The 24,408-nt window shown below is 39.7% G+C and overlaps 1 protein-coding gene across 4 annotated transcripts in view; it reads left to right on the top strand.

Moving 5' to 3' along the window:
• mitfb (melanocyte inducing transcription factor b) overlaps positions 1–24,408 on the top strand; it is a 205,511-nt gene that overhangs the window by 155,175 nt on the left and 25,928 nt on the right. For all 4 annotated transcript variants that reach the window (XM_051921022.1, XM_028825306.2, XM_028825305.2 and 1 more), the window contains exon 3: positions 20,165–20,392. In XM_051921022.1, coding sequence (XP_051776982.1) covers positions 20,165–20,392 — 228 coding nt within the window. The remainder of the gene's footprint in view (positions 1–20,164; positions 20,393–24,408) is intronic.

Here is a 24,408-nt window from a genome sequence, read left to right as displayed (position 1 = left end):
TCACACATTAGCTATGTTTAAGCTGTTTATTTTTTATATAGTGCATCTCCCCTTGAAGAGCTCAGACAGTTGTACATGTATCTTTGCAAATATAGTAAAATCCAATACATTTGTTGATACTGAAGTATAATCGTTTTCAATAAAATATCAACACCATGCAACATTTATGTACCAGTACAAATAAATAAACTGAGTAAGATGTTCACACCAAACACTGCTACTGCAAGACTTCTGTCCCATCTTGCCAATCTCATCTTATTATCCTCTTCTGTGTCCATTGCCTATGCAAATGCAAACTCTTTTGCTTACATGTAACCCCAACCTCTTTACGTTGATCCACACTAGAATCAAGACTGCGTGGAAAACACGCATCAAAACTGCGGGACAAGAGCACTGAGGCTTTGTAGTGGTGGCTTTTTTCAAAAATGGCGAATCTGTAACTGCAACGCAGAGGGCGTTTCACACGCGGTTCGGTTTACGTGCTAATGAAAGTGTTCCAGACCGTGGCCACCGCGCTCGCCTGATTTAAGTCCCTGAGACTTTTTTCTGTGGGGGTACCTCAAGGCCGAGGTTTTCAAACATTGTCCTCGGTCCTTGGACCAACTAAAGGAGGCCATTCAAGAAGGAATTTCACCCGACATGCTAGTGAGAGTGATGGAAAACTTCCAAGAACGGCTCCAAATGTGTATCAGCCGTCAAGGCCACCATTTGGATGATATAATTTTTAAAACTTAAAGTAAAAAAACTTTTTTATATGTACATTTGGGAAATAAAAAGTTTTTGGTGATACCTCGTACCATTTTTTTTCAATCCCCCTTTGAAATGTGGGAGTTATTTCTTCCTCACCCTGTATGCAAGGAAAATGTACTGTATATGAGAACAAAGCAGTTAGGCCCACAGACCACAGCGATGTTTCACTTATTCTTTATATCTGGTTACAGAACAACAATACCTGCTTCTCCTAACAAGCATTCTAACGTCCATGGCATGGATTTGTTCTGTGTTTCCTGAGAATCACGCTAACAGTCAGAGATAGAAAATACTAGTCTTCAAATTTACTTGGAAATGGCAACATTCTTACCTGAGGAGAAGGAAATATGTAGATTTGTATACAGCATTTTACATATCCATCCACTGATTTTGTAAACCTGCTTTTTTACTGAGAAGAAGTGCACAGGGAAGCTGGAGCCTAAGCCAGCAAGAATAGGGCACAAGGCAGTAACAATCACTGGACAGGGTGCCAGTCCATCATTAGCATTTCTGATCAGGCAGTAAGAACACACTGTGTATGCCTCAGAAGATACGTAAACTACTGAACATATTCAGGACATGCTTCAAAAACAAAACGGACAAAGGATTTTGAAATGAAAGCTCACTTGGTGCTCATTTTGACTTTAGTTTTCACTCCTTATGCTGCTATGAATAGTTGTGTAGTTTTATGAGTCAAGTAATCTCTACACATAGCCATCGGTTTGTCATTTCCCTCTCTTACTTGCATTAACCCACCATTTAATAAAGAAGAAATTTAAAAAAAAATTGTGCATTTTATTTGATTATAGAAACTTGTGTTGCATTGAATATGTATAGTTTAAGAATTGAGAAGATGCGTTTCATTTTATTAATGGTAAACCCATTCTCACATTTCTGTTCTCACTGTGCTTAGCCCGTGTTATGAGGCTGTAGGATGCTGGAGAGAGTGAGAACAGGAGAATATTTGTGTTAACTCTTTGAGGGCTGAATATTTTTTCCAAAAAACATAGTTTCTGAAAAGCAATGGTTTCACACAGAAATCAACATAAAACATCTGTTGCTGCATGCTGTGGCTGCCAGTTTGCCAGCATGGCTGGGGCAGTAGCAGCACCGGTCATGGTCGCTGTGCTTTGCAATCTGGTTTCTACCTCTTATCATTGTTAAGTGACAGTCCTCTGCGTGTCAGCTACATGAATCTGTTCAGCACCACGATTAGCTGGGGACCAGACAGCTGAAGCTGGAACCTCACATTCGATCACTTGTTTCAAAATCGGAGTCTGACAAGTCATAGTCCAGTTCAGAGATAACAAGTAAACCCCGCGGAAATCCTAGAATGGCAATCAGTTTCTGTTCCGTCCGATATGTGGATGGATGACATATCATGGAGGGCGGGTGCGTCTGGGGAAATGTCATTTAATCCAATAGGCATATCTGTAGTAAAGCGGTTTCGTTTTGTGGAGACGTGAATCTGTTGATTCGCTGACACCGAACGCTTGAACAGGTTGTGTTGTTTGGGGGCCACCTACTGACTCTGGGAGGCCGCTGCGTCTGACTGTGGGGCGAGCGCCACAGCGCAATATGCGCCTCGGTGGGAAGCTGCTGCGTGAAGACATATCATGGAGGGTATATGCGGTGGTGTGGGCGGTCGCGTCCGGGCGGCTGTACAACCTGGCGTGCACGCTTTACCTCAGGTGTAGTTCACAGGTCGTAGTCTCGTTTCTGTGTTTTCTTTGGTTTGACTCGTGACTCCTTTCGCAAGCACGTTGTAGGTGCGCGCGTTGTCACAGCATGGACCTTTGGTTTGACTCGTGACTCCTTTCGCAAGCGCGTTGTAGGCGCGCGCATTGTCACGGAATGGACCTTTGGGGTTTCCGTACATCCGGTGAGCCCTGCGCCCATCTGGTTTACAACCTTCGGTTAGTAATATGGATAGGCAAAACTTTGTCCACAGAGCATTTTGCTTTATGCATTCGCTTTGATCTCTCGCCATTATGTCAGTACCATTTTTGCTCGTTTGCACCTTGCTACTCACACAAGCGCACGAAATCTCGGTCAAGCCAATGAAGCTAACTTTCCTTCTTGCAACGAGAGTCCAACTAAAACATAATGGTTGGTTTTGTCGCAGTTTACAGTTGATTACCACTCGTCAACTCCTCCTTTTGACAAAAGTCGACATCAGGCCTGAAGAGTTAACTGACTCACCATAAATGACCTGAGTGCAGATGTCTGTCCAGAGCAGTGCATCAGTAGTAACTTTGACTACACATCAAGCAGTGAGGGCACTGGTTCTATCTGATGGGAAAAAAACAACTGTTGTCCCGCTTCAGATAAACCACCATGGGGACTGGACACTTAGAGCCTATTAAATAATCGTCCTTTGAGAAAACTCAGGAGAAAGTCTCTCTTTCTTGGAAGACAGACCAAACTTCAGTTTAGCCTTTGGCCCTTTCTTGGAGACGAGAGCTGTTTGGTTACACAACACACCTTTTTGAATGTTTTCTGACATCAAAGTCGAGTTTATTATGTCAGTTGCACAATCCCAGGATTCAGAGGTCACGCCTCATTCCATCAGGTAACTATTGATCTGGAAATGTTTACAGTACGTATGTTTGTATTACAGTTTTTGTTTTCTATTGGTACTCCTAACTGGTCAAGTAACTTGCCTCAGGCTTTTTAATAGAATATAATGAGACTGGAACACACTGGGCAATCTGTAGGATTCTGGGGCAATCTCCCAAAATAATTGTCTGTGTTTTAGTCACTATCTACTCTATATTTATAATTATATTATATTGTTACTGTATATCATTTTGAGTTTGCTGGGTATAAAATTGGTAATTGTTGTAGCGCACAGATAATCTTACACAGTGCTGTTGTGAGTATCCTGCAAGTATGTTGGGGTCTACATCAATGACAAGTTGGACTGGTCAAGTAACACAGAGGAACTATAGAATAAAGGGAAGAGCAGACTTTTTTTTCTTAGGAGATTGCGCTCCTTTCATGTGGGTAGTGACATACTGTACTTCACATCTTTTACAACTCGGTGTGATTTTCTTTGCTCTCGTTTACTAGGCTAGTGACATCACTTTGAGAGATGCCAATCGAATAAACAAGCTGATTAAAAGGGCAGGCTCAGTTATGGGATGCACTCTGGATTCCCTGGTGGTTGTAGTAAAGGAGAAAATTAAAACAAAACTGAGTGCCGTTATGAACAATGCTGCACAAATACAGTCATGGGTTTAGAATAGAGGTTTTTATTATAAAGATACCTCACAAGGTGTTCTCCAAAGGTTGCATTAGCACAATTATAATCAAAATTCTTCTTCCTTCCTTTCTCCTATCTCTCTCCACTTCTCTCCAATGAGTGTTGCCTTCCTTTCTCCTGACTCTAGTTCCAATGGTGGAGGCTGGACAGCTTAATTTTAAGTTGGACCCGGGAATACCTCCGGAGCCAGTGCATAGCCTGATGGAAGCAATTCAGGTTTAAGAGGGCGTCCCGAAAAGCAGGGATCACGTATCTCCACAGCACCCACTGATGGCACCCATGGGGCCCATCATGCCCCGCAGGTGTCCACATGGTTGCTGAGGTCATGGGATACTGCCATAAAGTGGACTTGGGTCAAACATATTCTGTAAAAGGAGCCTTCCCCCATTGCTCCTTTGTTTTTTCTTCCTGTCCGGGATGGGTATGTTACCCTTACCTGCACAAGATGCTAGTCCATCGCTGTCTTTCCATTCCTGCTTCCCCCCTTTTTCTTGGGTGGGATGCCAGATAATCCTGCCTGGCACTTAAAGTATTTAATATCATGTGTAAAGCTGAATGTATGTTTATCCAATATGCAAATCCACACCATTGAGCCTCGCTCCATCAAACATTGCGCAGATTCCCTATTTGTACAGAGGAAGACCAAAGGCTACGTTACATTCTAAAAAATTTTCTCCCTGGGTAACTTAATATAGTGACTGCACTTGGGCTTACTTAGGGAGGTGCCCCTGATTTGGGATATTTTTGGCAATTGACACAAGTATGAAAAGTAGTTCCTTATCTAGTAACCATGCCCATACTTTATGTCACACTGGGCAGTGCCGGATGCCCCACCAGTGGGTAAATTCACTTTCCACATGGGCCACTAAATGCTGTGTAACTTTAATAAATAAATAAATATTTTGGTTTATCATCTGATAACATTCACTGTGAAATTACTTGTAGATTAAAAGCTTTCACTCCTTGTATTGAATATTCATTTACGTTATTGTACACAATCAACCATAAATGTGGCTTAGTTAAACTTTAGGAAAGCAGCAGTAAAAGCGGGTGATACTGGAAGTGTTAACGTTTTAAGTAGAAGATATATATTGTTAATTCACTTTTGTTTCTAATTTGACAATTTATTTTTTAATCTATCACTCGCCCACCCCTGAGTTTGGTTTACCGGATATACAATTTAAAGAGATTGTTATTTTCATGGGAATTGTTACATATGCATTATTTTCACTTTTACTTTACAACTTTTGTAAAAACAATATTTGGAATGAACTTTTCTTCAAGATCGCATTGACTTTTGATTCCGTGTTTGGACTTACATTGTGACAACGCAACGTATAACTGCCTGTGAGTGAATTTCGTTTCTTTCTCTCTAATAAATAAAAGGACTTTCTCGAATGTTTGTCCATGCTCTTTCTTCTTCGCCTTGTCGTTGACGTGTCATCTAGAACGTATAAAATTATTGTCAGGATAAAATTTATAAGAGCTGAGAGCACAGGAAGTGTGTCTGACAAAAACATTCACACGACTAAGGTTAGATGACCGTGGTCTTGTTTGAAAATACTTGTAAGTAGGCCGTGACTTGAAAGAATCTCATGTTAAAAGTCTCCGTCTCACGGGACTTCATTCCGCAGCAACGTTTTTAGGAATCTTTTAACTCTTGCTGGCAACACGAATTAGATGATCTACAAGTCTCCGGGTTAAAGTTTAAATCTGAACAATATATTTGATTTGTTTTTGCTGTTCCAATATTTCACCAAGTAATAATTTCCGTTTATTTGCGCTAATGCGATATTTCCTATCCTTTTTTTGAGACTTTGGCATTTTTGTACTTCCATTACCTCTAACCTGCTGTGCATGTGTACTGCGCCAACATTTTTGAATTCTTTACGACGTTCTACTTTGTCATCTACTCTTTGTCCTTTATTTCTGGCCCCGGGGGTGGTTAAATCTCTTTCTCACAGGATGTATAACGCCACTTGCGTTGTGAAGGTGAGGGGCTGAACGCACGCTAAGGAGATTCTGTCAGATTAGCTGCTGTCTTGCTGCTGTTGCTGCTGGCGTGCTGCGTGTTCTGATTGTCACGCTGTGCATCGATCATTTAAAAGCCAGTGCAGCAGTTGTCCTTTTGTCTCACTGCCTTGTCTCTCGTGATGTCAAAGTGTCTTCCATGAAGATCATGTCTCGTTTCCCTCATCTCCCTCCCAAGATTTTTTTTTTTTTATAATAGAGATATTTTTTTATACACCATGCTTACTGTTGGCAAGCCTAGAATGCCATACACAATTACAAATTATGATTAAATTGTAACTAACATAGAGACATTTTTTTCCAGCAAAAACAAAAATGTGATTTAATTAATGCCTGGTTTTACAGATGGCATCCCAGCCATCAAATTAGCATCATTTCTATATGAGGTGGCAATGCTACCTACTATGCCATCATATAAATAGGGAGCCAGGGCACAAAGTAGTAGGAATCCCTATGGGTTGCAAGAACAGAAATTAATACTGTATATATATATATATATATATATATATATATATATATGTATATATATATATATACAATCAGATTGTGACACAGACTACGAATGCCGTGAATATATATATATATATATATATATATATATATATATATATATACTGTATATATGTTAAATAGATTATTGTCAAATAATGCAAAGAGTACACGACACAGGTTTCGCCCTTATTTGGGCTCATCAGGCATACACACTCCACTGCATCCCCTCGCGGGGATCGAACCTCGAATGTCACCGTCAGAGGCAAAGCCCCTTTACATTGCACCATGGCATGTGGTAAACGCTGACATCCAAGGTTCGATCCCGTTGAGGGGATGCAGTGGAGTGTGTACGCCCAAATAGAGGCGAAACCTGTGTCGTGTACTCTTTGCATTATTTGACAGTAAACTATGTAACATTCTATGATCTGCTTCTCACAACTGAGAGGGCACCATGGCGGATGTTTGCCGACTTGCAGACCAACCACATGCGTTACCTAGTAGGTAACCACCCATACAATCAGATCGACATTCAGACTATGAATGCTATGAATATATATATATATATATATATATATATATATATATATATATATATATATATATTGTATATTGTATTGTATACAGGGGTGGGCAAAAGTAGGTTTACATTATTTATTTATTTATTTATTTATTAATTATCCATCCATCCATCCATCCATTATCCAATCCGCTATATCCTAACACTGGGTCACGGGGGTCTGTTGGAGCCAATCCCAGACAACACAGGGCGCAAGGCAGGAACAAATCCCGGTCAGGGTGCCAGCCCACCACAGGGCACATACACACACCCACACACCAAGCACACACTAGGGACAATTTAGGGTCGGCAATCCACCTAACCTGCATGTGTTTGGACTGTGAGAGAAAACCGGAGCACCCGGAGGGAACCCACGCAGACACGAGGAGAACATGCAAACTCCACGCAGGGAGGACCCAGGAAGTGAACCCAGGTCTCCTTACTAAGATGCAGTTATTAATTATTGTATTTTTTTATTTGTATTATTTGTCTTATTCTTCTTAAAGCTATTGAGTTAACAAAGCTATTGTAGTAATTATGACCTGCATGTCTTTTTCCGTACAAACAACTGTAAACCTAATTTTGCCAACCTCTGTATTACTCTGAATATAGCCTTGCATTGCTTAAAAAGTGTGCCCCATATCCAGTGTATCTAAATGTCACCATTATTTTTCAGTTTGCTTTTTTTAAATGCATTACTGACTAGTCGGTTTAACAATAACAGTTTTAATGAGTGTGACTTGCTTGGAGCTAAGACACTTGGATTCCCTACAGACTTTTTTGCACATGCCTGCCCTACAAACACCCGACTTTTTTGGTAGCTAATGATTAATTTTGGATTTAAAGTTTGGTTTGTTGAGCAAGCTGACTGTGTCTTGTGGGAACTGTATGCTCTTAATGACTGTGCAGGCCTATTTAGTGTTTTTTTTTTATATTACCTAAACGAAAATAGACTTTAGCCTGCATTGTTTTTAATGCTAACAACATACTGTCACATGTTCAAAGCAAATGTCACAGGTTGCCTCAAGGGTCTTCGTCCTTCGATACAAATGTGTTTTGTGTAAAATGCCAAGTGCAGTTTCTTCTTTTCAAGGACATTCTTTAGAAGTATAGCATATATGACACTGGCGTAAAAAAAATGCCTTGTTTATTCAGCAAATGATGAATGAAGCCTATGTGATAAGTAAGAGTGGATATTATTTTTATTTTTGTAAACTGCAGCATATAGAAATCTGTATTACATATTTCAAAAGTGCCTGTTAAAGAGCACTCCTGACTCACTGTCACATAATGTATAGACAATTTCAGATGTCCTGCATATGAATATTTTCTTTAATTTCATTGGATACTCACTTCCATTTATTATTATGAAGTGCATGCCTGTTTAAGAGCCCAGCATGCTATGTAGTCATTACAACATCCAACATAAAAACAAAACCTGCAGTTGAAGCAGAAATAGTACACAGTGATCAGGCTAATGCCAAGAAGAGAAAGAAAATGGAGAAAGACCTTGAAACATCTAATCAAAAGAATTACTGCAGTAAATGAAACATCAATATGACGAGCCTCAGCAGCTGCTCTTTCAGGTGCATTCTGTGCTGAAATAACACGGTTACTACTGCCATTTAAATTCACAGGCCGAAGGGCTTCTCTAATATTAATAGGCAGGTTTATTTATCCTCAGAGTTTTTAGAAGACCGACATCTTGAGATTGCAACGTACACCTTCAAGAAAGTGATAAGTTATGTAAAGTAAGACTGGGGACGGAGGCTAGGGCGTTTACATCTTTATATATCAAAAGCAGGGTTTAAAATTGATAGATAAGAAAAAGGTTCATTTTTAAAATACTGTCAAAACAAACAACAGTCTGCCTTTCAATGGGTTTAGGTTCCTGAATCCTAGGTTTCTTAAAGAAATAAACTCCTGATGCTTATCAATAGTTCCTCTCAACTCCTAGAGTTCACCGTCTTCTGTTCCTTTAATGTCATGGTTGGGGTTCCCTTTGGTTTTGGGTGACACCTTGCAATAACATCTCCAGAACCTCTCATCCTAAAAGTGAATTGATGTTTACCTTCTACCCTCTCCTTTTATCTCCACTTTCTTTTCCATTGTTATGATTTTGTTTTGTTGCTAAATTTTTCATAGCCCTCTCTCAAACATTTTCTGCTCGTTAATCGTCCCTTATTAAGGTTTCGACTATAAGGATTCCAAATTTATTTAACATTGTTGAAAACGTTTTGTGCCATTCTGATGCCATTTTGTTTAGTTACGGGCTCCAACTTTTGGTTCCTTGTTGCTCGGGTGTGATTTCTAAAGGCAGCGACCTCTCGTCAATTAAAAGGTCGATGGCAGTGGCCACTTTCTAGCCAAGTTTTTGGATAATTTCCCAAAAGACTACTGCAATTTGTTCTGTTTCTTTTCTCAGGCATACGACTTTTTGGCAACCTTTTTTGACCACGACTTTTGGATTTTATTTTTTGGCTTGTTGAAACTGAAATTTGACTTTTGGTATTAATATCTGCTTGCATCTTTGACTTTGTTTCATTTTCTGATCCTCCTCTTTTAAAAAGTACTGTCTCTCCATTTGAGCCAGTAAAGTCATGTGACCAGGTATAACTGGGGCTGTCCACCTTCTTCGAACGTCTGGTGTCCTTAATGGACATTTCTTATATCAGCCATCGTCTGGACTTTTCCTTGAGGTATCTAGAGTTCTTCATCCCTTTGTTATGGGCCTCATGTGTAAATGTTGCAAACGCAGAAAAATGTTGTGTACTCCCGTTTCCATGCACGCTTTGAGATGTACAAAAACTAAACTTGGTGTAAAGCCACGCACATTTTCATGCCAGCCCCCCACCTTACGTACGCACTTTTCTGCTTGGTTTTGCAAACTGGCAGTACCCAGCGCCAAAGCAGTGCTACTGTTTCTGTGTGGTCTACCTTGTTTCAGAGTCACATCAATGACGCAGGATTTGTCAGATACATCAAAATTAATTGCATATCATTTACAAATGTAATTCACTTGATTGTAAACATTCTGTAACAGTATAATGGTACATGGAATGGCCAAACTATTCCAACTACCATGACTGCTTTAGTGTTGTTCGAAGACATCGCAAATGAAGAATTAGACGAGAGTGTGTATTTATAGGTTTTGATGACTGGCTTCTAAGTCAATTTCGATTTCCAAGAGCTATCCTGTTGGAGCTGTGTCCTGAACTGGCGCCAGCTTTACTAAGGCAGTCTCTGAGGAATTGTGCTCTACCTCCTCTTTGGGTTTTTAGCCACAGGAGCTTTTCAACGTGAACTTGCTGACTGATCGTTTTTTTTTTCACAAACATCACTGAGTCGCACCATGCCAGCTGTAGAGGATGGTATTATCTTACACCTCCATCAACTCTTTTCTCCTGCTTGGATGAGATTGAGGCTTGGATGTCCAAGAACTTTCTTAAGCTGAACAGCACCCAAACTGAAGCTCTTTTAATTGGTACCCCCCATCAACTTAGTTCCTCCGTAAATTGTATTTCCTTTTCTGGACATACCATTACTTTCTCCCCTTCTGTTACTAATTTGGGTGTGAAATTAGACTCCCATTTGTCATGTCTATCACCTCTGTAAAATGGCATTCCTTAATCTTCGAAACATAGCCAAACTCCGTCCCTGCCTTTCCCTTTGTGATGCTGAAAAGCTGGTTCATGCCTTTGTCTCCTCCAGGCTGAACTATTGTAATGCACTCCTCATCGGGATCCCCAGCAAGAGCCTTCAAAAGCTCCAACAAGTCCTAAATAGTGCTGCAAGGATCCTAATGAGGGTGCAGAAATATGAGCATATTTCACCAATCCTTCGGCCACTTCATTGGCTCCCAATTCACCTCCATATTGAATACAAACTTTGTTTGCTTCCTCACCACTGTATCCATGGAAATGCTCAAAAATTCCTTAAGGAACTTCTTATATTACAATCCACTACAAGAAACCTTCGTCTTGCAAATAGCCATCACCTTCTCCCCCCTATGACCAAACTCCGTACAATGGGTGACCGAGCCTTTGCAGCCGCTGCTCCACGACCAGAGAGCCTGAGAACACAGCAGATTGTGGGCTGTTTTAAAAAACAGTTAAAGACTTTTCTATTTAGGAAAGAATATTAACAAAATTGCTTCTAATTATTGTTTTATCTTGTTGTGTCTTTGTTTAATTTTTTTTATGTAGCACTTTGAGGTTTACTACAAGTGCCTTATAAATAAAATGAATTATTATTAATAATAAAAATAATTAATAATAATTCTTTGCATTTATATAGTGCTTCTCTCACTACTCAAAGCGCTCAGCAATTGCAGGTTAAGGGCCTTGCTCAAGGGCCCAACAGAGCAGAGTCCCTATTGGCATTTACGGGATTCGAACCGGCAACATTCCGATTGCCAGAGCAGATCCTTAGCCTCAGAGCCACCACTCCGCCTAATAATATTATTATTATTATAATTTGCTTATTATCCAAACAGATAAGATTTCCTTACACTGTGGTTGAACTGGCAAACGTCCTCCCTGTGTGGAGAGTGCTTTGAGTAGTGAGAAAAGCGCTATATAAATGTAAAGAATTATTATCTATACTAATAAAAGGCAAAGCCCTCACTGACTGACTCACTCACTCACTGACTCACTCATCACTAATTCTCCAACTTCCCGTGTAGGTAGAAGGCTGAAATTTGGCAGGCTCATTCCTTACAGCTTACTTACAAAAGTTAGGCAGGTTTCATTTCGAAATTCAAAGCGTAATGGTCATAACTGGAACATATTTTTTGTCCATACACTGTAATGGAGGAGGCGGAGTCACGTATCGCGTCATCACGCCTCCTACGTAATCACGTGAACTAAAAACAAGGAAGAGATTTACAGCACGAGTCGCACGCGGGAACGAAGGTAAATGACGTTCATTTTTGACTGTCTTTTAATACTGTGTAAGCATACATATTAACACATGTGCAATTAAACGTGTGCATTTACGGGGTGATTTCTCAGGCTTAAAAGCTCACCTTTTATCAAACGCGGGAACAAAGGTAACTGACGTTGTTCACTGTCTTTTAATACTGTGTAACCATACATATTAACACATGTCCAATTAAACGTGTGCATTTACGGGGTGATTTCTCAGGCTTAAAAGCTCGCCTTTTACTAAAAAGGTAAATGCAAAACTATTTTCAATCAGTTTATTGAAACGCTCCCGTTAAGGATTGCAATAACATATTCGCGAGATAAAAGAACGAAGTAGTGGGAAATGGAGGAACAGCCGCAAACAGCGAAGAGCAAAAAATTAATTAAACAATTGAGAACGGAGCGAGTTAAGCATACAAGCATATTCATAAGGGAAACAAACCACGGTGTAAAACGTAAGTTTAAATAAAGTTTATAGAAACGCTCCCACTGCGGATTGCAATAACATATTCGCGAGATAAAAGTTTAATGAGAAGACACGACGTATAAACGAACCACACGCCGTGGCGCAACGTTAGGGGCAACAGTTTCAACCATTCTATGATCTGCTTCTCGCAACTGAAAGACGGCACATGGCAGATGTTAGCCGACTTGCTGACCGCAACGTTAGGGGCTTCAAGTATGGCGCTGACGCCACATCTCAGTGCCAACACTTTGCAGACTGTACTTAAAAGACACGCCCTCCTCACTGGACAGTTAAAATACCAATCAAACTAACAATGACATCAAGTATTACCCAATCAAAAGTAGGAAAGGAGGCATCTTCATAAAATGCGTGTGGGATGATTTACATGAGACGCTGCTTTAAAAAAAAAATGATTAAAAAAATACGGGATAAATCCCGTCCAGTATTGATTCAAAACGGGACGCACAATTTCATTGTCAAACGCGGCACGATTCCGTATTTTAAAGGACGGGTGGCAACCCTACAGTGCCAGGTAACCACCCATACAATCAGATTGTGATTCAGACTAGGAATGCAATGAATGTAATTACCCCGATCTACATACAAGGCGAAAGTCTTGCAACATTCAAAGATGATGGTTTGGGATAATTAGTACTTATTAAGTACACCATGGAACATAAAAGAGCTTATGAAGCCTTGAACCGAAAAAAGCAACATCTCACAGATCGTACAAAAAAAAAAGGAGGTAATGTCGTTTTACTCGCTGTAGATTTTAGTGAAACATTACCAGTTATTCCACGAGGGAGACCAGCAGATGAACTCAACGCTTCTTTAAAATCCATGCTTCTCCCACGGTCGGTTATATGTTGCGTGTTCTCGGGTAGGTACACCAAAAAATGTATACATTTAAGCATGTAATGGGCAAAGAAAAAATGAGGTATACCCGAAGGCACTGCAGTAGTACTCAATGTAACTTTACTTCTTAAATGTTAATGTTTTACTGTTTAATAATTTATACGCTTCTTATATATTGTTCAAATTCTTTTATCAAAATACCAGTGACAGCGCAATGCACGATAACATGGAGTGAATACACCATACGCATCTGCCCACGGCCGCCCTGGTGTGCGCAGATAGGAGTTGATTCTAAAATAAAATAAACATTAAAAGAGTAATACAATCATCACCCATAAAGCGGATAGCAGACGTGACGTATTATATGTGTACCAGATTTCAAGTCAATAGGTGAAACAGTTTGCAAGCTACAGGTGATTTAAAATCCTGGACAGACCAACGAAAAGCCACGGTAGCAAATTATACAAGAAGATTTTACTGTTTAATTATTTATATTTATATGAAATGTGCTTCTTATATATTACTTCATATTCTCATATGATAATGATGTTAATGTTGTTTATATTGATTTCTATGTTATTGTAAGTGCATCTATGTGTGTATATGTATGTATGTATGTATGTATGTGTATATATATATATAAAAAATATATGTGTATATGTATATATAATATATCTGTATATGTGTGTATATGTGTGTGTATATGTGTATATGTATATATATATGACAGCAACACTCATAACAATGACAACACAATTACATTGACAATCATGTTACGTTATTTTTAAAATGTTTCCTTTACTTTTTCATAACCTCTTTAACACACTACTTCTCCGCTGCGAAGCACGGGTATTTTGCTAGTTATTATTAAAATGCAATTTGCAACAATGCATGGTTTTTCAAATGTAATCAGAGTGATCAACTGCACGCACATTGCTATTGCAATGACGCTGGACAAGTTACATCAGCCTAGGATGAATCACCAAAAGAATGAGCTGACATTACATCATCAATAGCAGGAGAGCTTATTAAAAATGGCAACTCTGCACTGTTGCTGTGCTTTTTCCAACTAGTGTGGCAAAGGCAAGCAGTCCTTTTAAAGATATGTCAGCTCAAAGAGCTGGCGCTACATTATAAAAGTGCCTTACTTATGTAAATAGAAAGCATTTCCACTCTGTTAATGTGCTGCTCTATAGTGCATAGGCAGTGTGTTGCATTGTGCAAGTATGTAGCGTGCTGCATAATGTGCCATACAATCTTTGCTTGCCTGTACCTGAACAGATGTGGTATGGTGAACCTGACCCACCAAATCGGACAGTGTTACGACTTTGTTTGAAAGTAATTAGCAGAATGTAAAAACAGGTAATCAGATGCAGCATTTAATTTTTAATCAATTCATTTGATTTATCACAAGTCAATAGTCACCATCACATAGTACAGCCCTTATATTCCTTAGTTCATTGGACACATCTCTATTGCATTTTGTGACTCCAGAACTGCAACCGTCAGCACACAGCCAGATAGTCACCCGGCAGTTTCTGAGGCAGAGATGTGATGGGTACAGTTTTATCCCCCCTTGGCATGGGGGTCATCTTTTGTAATATTGTCTGAAACAGAATAAACAGACAGTGGTCTGTGACTTGCTTTTCACATCGACTTTGATATCTTTACTCATAATTTCTATTCATAATGGTATGGCTTATTTAAGTAAAAAACAAAAGTAATATATCACAGATTCAGATCACAGCTTAATATATTAAAGAAAACTTAAAAAATGACAATAATATCACAGTATATAATCAACTATCATGAGCATATTTTATTGTGGTATTTCAGCTGATTCCCATACCTACTATCTAGTACTGCAGTATAGAGTAGAGTATAAGCTTTTGTAATGTTGTATTCCCTATGCTTTATTAGAGTCACTCTGCTACACAATCGATTTGCTACTGTTGTTTTGGTCCAGTGAGATGTACAAGACATAGAAAATGAATAAAATATTAAAAGGTAGCAAAAGTAAGGTAATGTGGATGTGCGTGAATGTGTCCTGCACTCGGCTATCATCCTGCTTTGAGCCTGGTGCTGCTGGGATAAGCTCTAGCTCTAGCTGAGACACTGTACTGGATTAACTGGGATCTGAAATTAATCTGATTAACATGTCATCCCAAACACTTTTTTTACTTTTTTAGACTGTACAGGTTTATTTTCTCCAAATGTTCACCTTTGAAATCTTAAACAGCTTAAAAATCCTGGATGGAGTTCCAGGTCATTGAGTTTATGCTTTGCACCTAGTGCTACCAGAATGTTTTCCGTTTTGAACCATAATTGGAAGCAAGTTTTAATATGAGGCTGATTTGATGGATATCTCTAAAATGGAAAGAGCAAAAAAGACCGAGGCAGCCAAGAGGACCTGAACATTTTAATATCTGAAACTTTTTTTCTGTATCTAATTTAAACAATGCCAACACCAGCAAATTACATACTGCATGATTAAAGCCAGTCATTATTTAATCTTCAGATGAATGATAATAATTGGAGGCAGGTCCTTTACTAAAATGCCAGTCCTTCGTTTTTCTGGGTATCTTACATCAGGCTCGTCTTACATACTGGCAGATGATTTTGTTGTTTTTTCACTTATTCACATAAAATAGCTCAAGTGCAGAGCCACTGGAAATTAAAGTAATGACACCTTTGACAGATTGTAAAAACAGTTGTGAACGGTGTCGAGTGTTTTTCTTTTCCTCATTGATTCCTTGCATCTTTAAGAAGTGGGCATAGTTTTATAATTACTCTAATTATTAATTAAGTGATAAAAATTCTAATTATTAATCACCATATTATTATTGCAGTATTTCATGAGAGATTTACGAGGGACGTTCAAAAACCTGTACACTGGTACTGTGAGTGCTGTGCAGAGTGGAGGCAGAACCTCTGTGTTTTTCCCAGTTGATTCTGGGGTTGGTCAGTGGTGTGTTTTTGCTCCTATTCTGTTCATTGCTTGTATGGACTGGGTGTTGGGCAGGGTCGTGGGGTTCAGCGGCTGTGGGGCTGTTGGTGAAGAAAGATTCACGGATCTTGACTTTGCTGACGATGCTGTGATCTTCGTGGAGTCAATGGAGGCTCTGATCAGGGCACTCAAGAGACTAAGCGAGGAGTCTGAGTGTCTGGGCTTGTGAGTGTCCTGATAAAAACCAACAGCCAGGCCTTCAATGAGCTCTTGGGCACAACCATCAGCAGTGTGTCTGTCTGCGGAGAGAGTGTCGACCTCGTCGAGAGGTTTACTTACCACGGCAGTGACATTCAGTAGATGGATTGGAAGAGCATGGGGGGCTCATGAAGTCGCTGGAAAGGGATGTGTGGCGCTCCCGATATCTCTGCAAAGGGAAAAAGATCAAAGTCTTTAGAGTCCTGGTGCTTCCTGTCTTTCTATATGGTTGTAAGACATGTGACCTGAGACGAAGACTGGACTCCTTTGGTGTCTATCCGGAAAATCCTTGGGTACCGCTGGTTTGACTTTGTGTTGCTCACGGAGTCCCGAATGAGGCGCATGACCTGCATTGTGAGGTAGCGTCAGTTACGGCACTACGGCCATGCGGCGCGTTTCCCTGAGGGTGATCCGGCTCATAAGATCCTCATTGTTGGGGACCCGAGTGGCTGGACCAGGCCAAGGGGTCACCCACGTAACACCTGACTGCGGCAGATAGAGGGTCATTTTCAGAGGGTGGGACTGGACCGCATGTCTGCTGTCTGGGGGGTTGCCAACCAGGATCCTGAGTTGTTTTGTCATGTAGTGGATGCGGCAATGCACTGTACTGGTGCATGCTCCCTGACTTGACTTGACTTGTTCAAAAAGTTTCCACACTTTTTTTTTTAACTCTATTTATTAAGAATTTCAAAAACAAATGACATCACTTTTCTACACAGTCACCTTCGTTTGCGATGCAATTTTCCCAGCATCGTACCAACTTTTTAATGGCCAATTACTACTCCTCCCGCCTTAACCGTTTCCAGTGAAAATATAAAAGTGCGGAAACTTTTTGAACGTCCCTCGTATTTTTGAATGGCTGTATAATATTTGGAAGTGCAACCTGTATCTATTGGGACCAGCCGATCACAGGATCAAAGACCATGGAATCTGCCCATGTGACTGTGAGAGGGTCTTATGGAGACACGTTGTGTATAAATGTATAAAGCATGGCTTTCAGAATGATTCACTCTTTATGCTGCATGCCTTTTCAATGGTGCATGCAAGGTGTGCAATCCAGACAGGCAGGTGGCTGATTTCTTAGCATCTTTGAAAGGAAATCGATTCTGCTGTGCAGTAGAAAACCAACTGTGACACGCATACAGACAGCCTTAATGCAACATAAGAGAGTGGCCTGTTTATGAAATGTCATCTTTGTGCAAAACTCTTGGCAGGTCACAGCAGCTGGGGGCTCGTGAGAGATAAAAACTTCATTATTGGTATTATCCACAGTTCTGCACAGCCAAAAAAGCTGACTATAAACTGCATTATCATCTTAAGTGTCCATTTCCATTTATCATTAAGGTGTTGAAAAAAGTTTATTTGAGCAGATTGTTCTTTTGGAACATTAAATTTATTTATTTCTGAATTTCAAAGGCAAAATCAGACAATTTAAGAAGTCCAAGTTTTTTTTTCCTTATTGCTTTATTAAAAATAACTCAATTGAGGAATGGCTTCATAAAGGAAAAATTGGTTTGTTTAATAATTGGATGTTTGTCACAAGCACTGACTAGTTTCCTAATGTCTCATAGACACTTTTCTGTACTCAAATCTTTAAATTAAGAACTTTGAATTAACTAAGTGAGAAGTAACCTTTCAGTTAACAGTATATGTGAACTTGAGTTGGATGGAGTTTTGAGTTTGGCACTGCAAATCTCCAATCAAAAGAAGTTACTTTGTAATGACTTGTTCATTATAACAGAAAACATTTCATTTAGTTTAATTTAGGCTTCACAGAGGATTGGACTTGCTCATATTTTGTCTCATTTGTGTGAATTGCTAGAGCATCCATAGTCAGTAGTACACGTGTGAACGATTCATGCTTTTACATTTCTTTACAAAAGGATCATCATTTTAGCCTCAGTGCCCAGAACAAACAATGTTTTGTGAAGTCTTAGTGGAACTAAATCTTAAAAGTTAATGTGCCTAAAGCAAGTGTCAGTTTGGAAAATGGTCCCCTTCCACTTAAAAGAGTCTCTTTGTGTGGCAGAGATAGTGACGTCAAGGGTGTTCTATAAAGACATAAATTCATGTTTTAGATAAAACAACATCGTATTGAAAGGAGGCCTTGTGCACATTGCTATCTGCTTTACATGCATAACTAATTAGGTTTAAGATTAAGGAGATCAACTTAGTCATTTCTACTCGATTGTTGTGCAAACATAGTGCAGGGTCGGCACACTTGGGCAACGCTGGCAAGGGAAATCCAGCAGGGAACTGGAGTTACATTGCAAGATGCTGGAGATGTTAGAATATAACCACTACCAGGTGAGGGCCTTGTCTTATCTGTGAACACAGAATGTGAAGTTCCAGTGTGCGATAGGATTATGCAGTTTTGGTTTTATCTATCTATCTATCTATCTATCTATCTATCTATCTATCTATCTATCTATCTATCTATCTATCTATCTATCTATCTATCTATCTATCTATCTATCTATCTATCTATCTATTATATAGTGCCTTTTCATTATCTATCTATCTATCTATCTGTCTGTCTGTCTGTCTGTCTGTCTGTCTGTCTGTCTGTCTGTCTGTCTGTCTGTCTGTCTGTCTGTGCGGAGTGTTTTTCATATCAGTCTGTGTGTAAGGATGAACGTGCAGTGTAATTTTTAAGAGAATATATGTTTTGAATTAACATTTCAACCACAAACTTTCAAAATACAGAGAAAGACAGAAATGCTTGATCTTTTTAATTTTATTATGAGCTGCCTAGAAGAGTAGTCATGGCTTGAACATCACTTTTAAATTTAGTTAAACACTATATTCTCAAGTAAATATTATACTATGTGTAGACAAACAGCGTCTTTGGAACATTGTGACATTTTACTACAAGGAGAACAGGACTGAAGCAAAGAACTGCAAAAGAGCAGCAACTTGGCAGAAGAAAGAAAGGAGCAAAATCTCTTCAGCCTCGCCAGGTGTAAGCCAAGAAGGCACCTGATTGTTTAATAATGATGGGATGGATGGATGGAAATGGTAAATAACAGGAACTGTACTTTAAAAGAGGAATAAATAATGGGAATGCAGACTATTAGCACATTTTTGAAGAGGGGCTTAGTAAGTCAAAATGCATTGAATATTTTCATTTAAAAATGTGTCTCAAACAAAAAAAATGTTGAGCACAGGACGCAATGGAATGTTGTATGCATTTGGACTGAATCTCCTGTAAAGGTTTTTATCCAGGAAATGTCTGCTCTGTTTACTGCATGCAATGTATAAGGTTGACTTAAATTTCTTTTGAAGTGGAGATGTCATTTTAATAATTGTAATATTTTATAAGATACCTTTGTTGGAGTTGCAGCTCTCAAGTTTTTTAAACACAAAGTGAATTGGGAGGCACCAGGGATCTAAACCAATATGAGTTGGTGCTTTGAGGTTTTCCTACAGATTTCGACTTTTGACTTTCCTTCAGCTTTCTTAACGTTTATGTATAATCTAATTTTAAATACATTTAAAAGCATATTTCACTCAGCTGGCTAATCTTTACAGGTATTCTAAATATGGAAATCAGTTCAAGGCTTTGGAGTTGGTCATCTGTGCAGATGCCTGTAGTAACTAATACTTCCTGTGGTTGCAGGTGCAGACTCACCTTGAAAATCCAACCAAGTATCACATCCAGCAAGCTCAGAGACAGCAGGTTAAGCAGTACCTCTCCACAACCCTTGGAAATAAGCTGGCCAATCAGGCTGTCAGCCTACCCTGTCAGAATCATCCTATTGAACACGTAATGCCTCCTGGAACCGGAAGCAGTGCCCCCAACAGTCCAATGGCCATGCTGACCTTAAACTCCAATTGTGAAAAAGAGGTAAGAGAACACTAAGTGAGTGGACTAAACATGGTACCTTTTAGGGGTCGCTACACCATATGATGGGGCTTTCTTTTGGGTTCCTTGCTTACTTCTAAAACTCAGCTATCTGAGTGCTCCTTTTCTCTGGCTCACTAGAAGAGTCCTGTATGTCTGCACTAATGTTAAGACTTCAGATTTCATTATGTGGTTTGGTGTGATAACGTATAATCAAGGAGATTCATTTAAGCAGAACACAAAGTTAAAACTTAAGTTAATGACCTTTTTATAGACATTTTTAAATGAAATAATCCCATCTTATTCTTAGTGGGTAAATAAATTGTAATTGAGAGCTTATTGACTATTTTGTCACTATAATGGCTCTGTAGATTTTCATCCTTTTAATTATTATAACAAAAGGTCTGCACTTTCTGTGGTAGGCTGGCACCCTGCCCGGGGTTTTTTTGTTTCCTGCCTTGTGCCCTGTGTTGGCTGGGATTGGCTCCAGCAGACCCCCGTGACCCTGTAATTAGGATATAGCGGGTTGGATGATGGATGGATGGGTCTGCACTTTAAGAACAACTGTTAATTATTAATCATTTTTATTTGTAAGTAATTAAAAAGTTACAGGCAAAGAAGTATAAAATATACCAGACAGATTTACTGTACTTTGTTTATCTCCTCAGCTCTTTCTTTAGTGAGTAGACTGCCTAACTGTGCATTTGTTCCTTGCACCAATGCTGTTCTGCAGCACAGATAATAATAATAAATAATACATTTTATTTATATAGCGCCTTCCCCAAGCTCAAGGCACTGTTATCTGTCTTCCCTTGAATCACTTAATACAGGAGAAGGAGGGGAACACAGTGGTTAGGGCTGCTGCCGCGCAGCCAGTGGGTTTAAATTTTGGCTGGGTTGCTGGTTGCTGTCTTGGTGGTTTTTATTCACTATATTTTCAAAGTTTTTTTTTTTTCATCCATCCAAAAGATATCTATATTACTAAACCACAGTTAATTTATGCACGGCGGACGCACCGAAGCGCATGCACACTGCGGCGCGGCGCCCCAGAGTCAAACGCAGCGGCTTCGCTTTAGTTCAAATAGGGTTATTGAATTAAATGGAAACTTTACCATGCCCACGACCTGTGAACTAAACCTGAGGTAAAGCGTGCATGCCAGGTTCTACAGCCGCCCGGACGCGACCGCCCACACCACCCCATATACGACGACACAGCCATAAAAAAAACAAAAACGAGACTGCATGAAGAAGGACAATAACAGAAGTGCGTTGAAATGAACTGTACCAGGACGCACCCACCCTCCATGATATTTCATCACGCAGCGGCTTCCTACCGAGGTGCATACGTACTGCACTGTGGCGCACGCCCCAGAGTCAAACGCAGCGGCTTCCCAGAGTCAGTAGGTGGCGCCCAAACAACACAACCTGTACACTACACTTACTCTAATCCACTGTGCCAGTAATATAGATCACATAACGGTCACAGACTCAAACCCAGCGGCTTCCCAGACTCAGTGGCTGGCACACGGACACCACAACCTGTAAACTAAACTTGCTGTGCTCCACTCTGCCAGCAGTCGGTGTCAGCAAAGGCAACGGAATCATGTCTCCACAAAACGAAACCGCCTTCGTACAGATATGCTTATTTAATTAAATGACATTTCCCCAGACGCACCCACCCTCCATGATATGTCATCCATCCAAATATCGGACGGAACAGAAACTGATTGCCATTCTTGGATTTACGATTCTCTAGAGAATCGCGGGCTTACTTGTACGTGTATAAAATAAAGATGCACTGACAGTGAGTCCGTAAGCAATGCATTAGAACAGGAGTTCTCAAGTTCAGTCCACTGTGGCTGCAGGTTTTCTTTCATTCCAAACCGATTCCCAAATCAGGAAGTTGGACGTTCATCTAATTGATCAAACTATTTAATTAGCTAGTCTTTTTCATATCTCATTTCTCTTATTTGTATGATATTTGTATGTAAAAGAAATGTGTATTTTTTTGCCATAGCTTTAATTGCTTAACTTTATTTTACCGTATGTTTTCTAAATTCAGCTCAGTTTACTCCCTTAATTGTATCCAAAATAATGAGAATTAGTGACAAGTAGTGGAGATACTGACACTGAATGCTAAGGGGGAGGAACTGTGTCAGTGTCACATTTATTGTGTGCTAATTAGTAAGAAAAAGCTTAAATAACCAAAAATTCATAAAAAAACAAAATTTTTTAAACTAACTGTGACACACACAGATCCATACTAAATTCCAGTAAATAATTAGCAAATTAATTTTCTTATTTCTGGACTGATAAAAAGACAGAAACCAGGAAATAGCAGCTTGCTTAATGAAGGCAGGAGTCAAGATAAAAGCAGAAGCTGGTTGAGATTGAGACCTGCAGTTAGAGTGGACCACAGGACTGAACTTGAGAATTGCTCATTTAAGCCTTTTCTTACTAATTAATACTCAAATAAATCGGTCAGTCAGTTCCGCTATATCCTAACACAGGGTCATGGGGCCTGCTTGAGCCAATCCCAGCCAACACAGGGCACAAGGCAGGAAAAAATCCCGGTCAGGGTGCCAGCTGACCGCAGGGCACACACACACCCACACACCAGGGACAATTTAGAATCACCAATGCACCTAACCTGCATGTCTTTGGACTGTGGGAGGAAACTCACGCAGACACGGGGAGAACATGCAAACTACACGCAGGGAGGACCCGGGTCTCCTTACTGTGAGGCTGCAGCGCTATCACTGCGCCACCACATAAATATGTCATTAAATGCCAGTAACTGGATAAAACTAAGGAAGCAAACGTCAGAGAAAACAGTGAAATAAAAAGCAAATGGGAAAAGTCGACCATTTAAAGCTTCGACAAAAATGACAAATTTCTGGATGTGTAAATATTTAACAACACTAAATGCAAAATTAGAGAAGAAAAATAATTGGACCATTAGAAAAGAAATTGTGAAACTGATTGAAGTAAAAAGCTGCAGCCATAGTAATACCCCACGTCTGAAGTTGAGAACCTCTGCTAGAGAATTTGTGCTCACATTACACTGACACAGGCCTTTGTGCTGTATGTCCACATGCTGGATCCTCATATATCCCTACAAGACATGGGCTATGAAACAAACTTTGGTGAAGTAAACAGAAATAGAACTGGATAGACTAGAAGGCCTTGCAGCGGAGTGGTATCTCTTGCAGAGTGCGTCCAATGCTGCTGGGTTAGGCTCTAGCCTGCCATAATCTTAAAACTGTATGTATTATTATACAAACTGGAGGGTCATTTGACTTTAGTATCATAAATCCTACCCCATAAGTCTTGATGCTGGTAGAGTCTTTAGTGCTACTGCGTCACAGGTGCAAGAGACTGAGTTTGAAGTCTGGCCCCTGTCACGTCCTGTGCAGATTTTGAATGCTCTCCTGGTGTCTGTCCTGCAGGTTTCTCCCCACATTGGTCACTATAGGCTGGCTATGTGTGAATGGGTATTGTTGCTCAAAAGTGGGTGGATTAGAGTTTTAATATAACACATTTCCTTTGACTGGGGTTGTAGAAGGAGGTCTTGGTGACATGTTTTTTTATTGGACTTTTCTTTTGGTGTTTGATACAGTATATTTTATTTTTTCCTAAAGGAATTAAAATAATAAAATACATAAAATGAATGTACATTCTGTAACTCAAAATTGAACTGGATTTTGCTAATTAGTATTAGGGCAGCGGTTCTCAATCTGTGGGGCGCGCCCCCCTAGGGAAGTAACAAAAAGGGGGGTGCGAATGTTGCCATATGTGGCGTAATTTCGCTATTCGTAGGGAAATTTTAAATTTGTAGCGATGTATCGGCAGCAAAAAATATAGGAATAAATTTTATTAGGATTTAAAAAAAACGTCAGGGGGGCGCGATTAAAACTGTTACGAAATCTCGGGTCGCAAATACTTAAAGGTTGAGAAACGCTACATTAGGGTGAAATGACACCTTTTATTGGCTAACTAAATAGATTACAAAAGCAAGC

Source organism: Erpetoichthys calabaricus, chromosome 18 (assembly GCF_900747795.2).
Source record: "Erpetoichthys calabaricus chromosome 18, fErpCal1.3, whole genome shotgun sequence".
NCBI lineage: Eukaryota > Metazoa > Chordata > Cladistia > Polypteriformes > Polypteridae > Erpetoichthys > Erpetoichthys calabaricus.
This window is presented reverse-complemented; position numbering and strand designations above follow the sequence as displayed.